Source organism: Acanthisitta chloris, unplaced genomic scaffold (assembly GCF_000695815.1).
Source record: "Acanthisitta chloris isolate BGI_N310 unplaced genomic scaffold, ASM69581v1 scaffold5651, whole genome shotgun sequence".
NCBI classification, from domain to species: Eukaryota; Metazoa; Chordata; class Aves; order Passeriformes; family Acanthisittidae; genus Acanthisitta; species Acanthisitta chloris.
Genome location: NW_008655360.1, coordinates 48,716 through 53,048, shown reverse-complemented (window position 1 = coordinate 53,048; position 4,333 = coordinate 48,716). Strand labels below are relative to the sequence as shown.

The 4,333-nt window shown below is 41.0% G+C and overlaps 1 protein-coding gene across 1 annotated transcript in view; it reads right to left on the bottom strand.

Annotated features, from left to right (window-relative positions):
- Window positions 1-276: 276 nt before the first annotated feature.
- The window catches only part of CSGALNACT1 (chondroitin sulfate N-acetylgalactosaminyltransferase 1), a 14,842-nt gene continuing 10,785 nt past the window's right edge, over window positions 277-4,333 (bottom strand). The window contains exons 6-8 of the mRNA XM_009083863.1: window positions 4,044-4,138; window positions 921-1,002; window positions 277-560 (exon numbers count right to left, since the gene is read on the bottom strand). Of these exons, the coding sequence (XP_009082111.1) occupies window positions 277-560; window positions 921-1,002; window positions 4,044-4,138 (461 nt within the window). The remainder of the gene's footprint in view (window positions 561-920; window positions 1,003-4,043; window positions 4,139-4,333) is intronic.

The following is a 4,333-nucleotide window of genomic DNA, read 5'->3' as shown; positions in this document are numbered from 1 at the left end:
TGTTCATTGTCTCTGTGACATGACCTTGAATCTCATCAAGTGTTCAAGTCTCTCCAGGAGCAAGAGCAGAACAGACAGACTAATGGGAGTGCTTTAAAGCCCCATTAGAATAAAAACAAAACTAGGGAGGACAAGCACTTTCCCTTCTCTTCTTTTTCTGCCACCCTGCTGAAATATCCATCCTCATCCAGTCCCATTCCATCTTTTCTTGCTAGCAACTCTTTTCCAAACCCCCCTATAGTCCAATTCAGAGGCTTTTTGCCTCCCTTTCCGTCTTCATGTCTTCTTACTGCTCAATTTCTGTCTATGCAGATGTGTCTCAATCTCTTGCTTGAACACAAGCATCCCAAGCTGGCCATGAGAAGCCTCGTTCATGGCCTTGGACTGCATGCACATTTTGTACTGCTCTGGGGTCAGCTCATCCAGACACTGCTTTTCATGCCACAGATGGAAGAGACCCCTGACAGGCGTTCGGATCACGATGAGGTTGCTGTGAAGGTATTTGCGGTACAGATGGACATCTTCACCACCCCAGCCTTTAATATCCAAGTCAAAGCCACCTGACACAAACAAAATCCAAAATAAAACCAGAAATATAGACACTAGCAAATTCAATGCTGTTAATTGCAGTGTGGCTGTTTTCTGGCTGCAGTCTGCCCTCTAAAACAGACACACTTTCTGTAAACATAACAGTGCCCACATTTTTTACCTTCAATTCTTTCACCATCAGACAAAACTTTATTTATACTGAGCAGTGCTTAGGTTCTGGTAACCTCTATGGCAATTGGGAATAGTCTGAACACCTAACTACAGCACTGCTGCAAATTAGTGACATAGACATAGTGGCCAAGGTAAGGGAGGCTGATCAATCCTGCATGGTTAAGCAAAAAGGTAGGTGTATTTGGGTGTATTTTTCTTACCTATATTGATAAAATCAGATCTGTACTGGCAAGTCATCCCAAAACCAAAGTCTCTCCAAAATCCAGTTTCTTTTTTAATAATCTGCATGGAGGGAAAGGAATGTTTATATGAAGCAGAAATGCTTTCAGAGTGAGTAGCAGACAAGTCCCTGAATCGAGTCAGAAATAGGAGCAAATGCCCTTTTATTCTTCCCCATGTGAATCCATAGCTGGTCCTGAACCCATTTTTGCAGACACTCATTGCATATACCTGCCCCTCAAAAAACAGGAGTGTTATTAGCTGTCATGGATAAACACCCTGTTCCAGAATGATAAGGTTTTGCTCCACTCCTGCTGTTGCAGACTAAGGAGAACAATATAACTCCACTCTGGATTTTACTTCTTTGCAGCAAAACATCCTCCAAAATTGCCTGTTGCTGTGGGATTCAAATCCCATGTAAGAAATGTACTGGTAAGCCAGAGAAGCCAGACTCTGCTGTAGAGCAGGTGGTGGCACCTGGATTGTGGTCCACAAGATCTCTGGAAGAAAACATTGGTTCTAATCTGATCTCACAACTGACAGCTTTTTGATTACCTTAATTTGGACAAAAATTAGGAAAGAAGCAAGAATAATTTTCCATTGCAGAACTGCTATATCCAGCTAAAAATGAAGTCAAGAAGTGTTAGGTGGTAGATATATATCCCATTAAAGCCTTTGTAAAAATGAATGAGCAGTCTACGTTATTGAGATGGACCATGAAAACATTCTGTATTACAGGTAGAAAATCAGAGCAGTTAGGCTATAATTTTGAAAAGCAGGTACCCAAGTATAGATCCTTATGGTCATACATAATTCATGCACATGAATAACCTAACCCAGAGATGTCCAAGAGTTTCAAGAGACTGGGAGAGGTATTTAAATCCTCTGAGCAAGTCAGCAGTACTTCACACTCTTCAGCTTCTGGTTAGAAACCTACCCCTTAAGAGCTGCTTTGGAACATTTACTTCCCTTGTGACAGTTACAGAAGATGAGGAGACAGCATTTCCATTTCTGGATTTACAAATCCCAGTGTTTCCTGTACCAAGAAATGCTCTTCCAAAACAGTCTCTTCTGATTTCTTGTTCATGCTTCCCCTTTTTTGTTCATAACTCTTGTCACTTCAATGGCTTTTGTTCTATTTTACTGCTCACATTGCTACCCCTTTGATTTCTCATTTTTCCTTTCCTTGTAAAAGTCAAACCAATGCAGAAGCCAATTAAAAGGAAACAAGATTGTATCTGTCAGGTCAGCAGTGTAACAAGAAGTCTCCACAACAATGCCCTTACAGCAAGCTACTCTTATGCATTAGCATTATTATTTTCCATTAGTGCAAGTGGCTGCTGCACAAATCAAATTCTATCAAAGATTTCTGAAGGCTTTTTTTTTTAACTTCACAGCCTAAGTACCAGGACAGAGAGCTAACACTGTCTTGTTTTAATGGCATAGATCTGGCCTCATGCCTGGGAAGTAATGTGGGCTAAAAATAGAAAAATCTACATTAAAATGAGGTTGGTTGCACTGTTTTTAAATCAAGAAACTTTTCTGACATAAGCATCACATTTTATGATTCAAATATTAACTATAAATATTTTCACAATCCTGACAATGTACTTTGTGGAATTTATGCTAGCTTGAGAGCTAAACTCCATTTCATTCCCTAAGCACAATGCTTACAAGCTTGAGGAACCCTGACAGCTCTCATCAGAAAGAAAAAACCTAACATGAGTCCCATGGTATTATCAGAACAAGGTTCCTCTGAGGATAAAAAAAACAGTGGAAGGGATTTTCCAGACTCTTCAGTAGAAGGCTTCCTGGCTATGTTTGATAACACAGAGAGCAGTAGACAAAATAACATATTCTAAAATATTTTGGACGGACTTCTCAAACTCTCATTCTGCATTTTTCTAGAGGAACTGTATGAGGTGGGGGTCATGATGACAGAAGACTTGATTCAGAACACTAGTGACCTTTTTCAGCTATGACTGTTCTTGGGCTCACAACACCCCTAATTCCTACCTACCCTACCTACCCAGAACAACAATAGAAGATGGGATGTTCTAGGGACAGTGTCCAGCCTGGGACAGGGTGAGCCCTGATAGGTGCATTGCCTGGCAGTAAGCAGGGCAGATGTGGCAAGCTGGGACCTGACCCAGAGGAACTGAATGAAGCTGCATAGCTGGCTCATGCTTCAATTTGAAAATTCAGCCACTTAGCAGCACTAGTGAGCAGAGGACTGTGACCCATTGACTCTGGAAAGAAGCAAGAACACTTCTACCATACTTTTAAGTTCAAGACAATGCAATACCAGAGCACAAGAGAATGGAGAATAGTGACTGCAGCAGTGCCAAGCAATGGCTCTGTCACTAGCATTCATGTGAACCTCTTGTCTGTGCACTTTCTTCCTTGCAGCAGATCCCTCCTCCTTATGGCAATGTTTTTAAAAATAATGTTTTCTTCTCACACCAAACATAAGCAGGTGATACGGAAATCAGTGGAGTTATGCTGTGTTGTACCAATGCCAATTTAAAGCCAGAAGGGACAGCTCCAAGCATATCATTTGACTCCTAGACAATGTGGCACACTCCAGAAACACACTGTCTGCTCACAGGCAGTTTAGTCATGAACTGTGGGATGGGGAAAGCCATGTAAGGTGTTCAAGTAAGTGGGGGAATAATTGTGACAGCCCCTGGAATTCTGTTTTCACTGACTCATCTGTGCTTTTTACAAATATCAGCTCTTCAAATGCAGGTACTATTGAGTACAAGGAAGAAATAAGAGCAGGATTGGGGACTGTCACTCCAAGGCACACACCACAGAGGAATTGTTCACTGATCAGAAAATTCCTTCTGGCAAAGAAGCAGACACAGTTTAAATTCTTGAGTTCCATGTATAAACTTCTAAAAGGGGTTAAAATAAATTGTACCAAGATATTTTCCTGTGAAACGTACCTGCAGAACTCACAGCAAGGTGACTGTTGCAGTTAATTTTGTCCGTGTTGTAGTCACTGTGCACAAGGAATAGGGAAATGCCACCCAAGAGCACATGCATGTTTGAAAAATCCTTTGTCCAAATAAAAGCAGGCATTCAGAGAAGCATGTACTTACCAGCTGCTGTTCTAAAGATGGGATGGAATCATGGTGGCCATAAATTATACTGGGGTTATACTGGCTGAAGAGAACAGGATAAAACACCTTCTTCCCTGGAAATGACAATTGATTATTTTTTTAAAAAGCTGTGTAAAACACACTTCTGTCTTTCAAGTTGCTGTTCAGACCAGACCAAATCCACACAAGTCATGCAAATTTTGTACTAAGCCTATGTTCTTTGCATGAGAATGTGAATGTGAGGATAGAATTAACAAATTCCTGTTCCAGAAAGCACAGGTGTTGAAGGC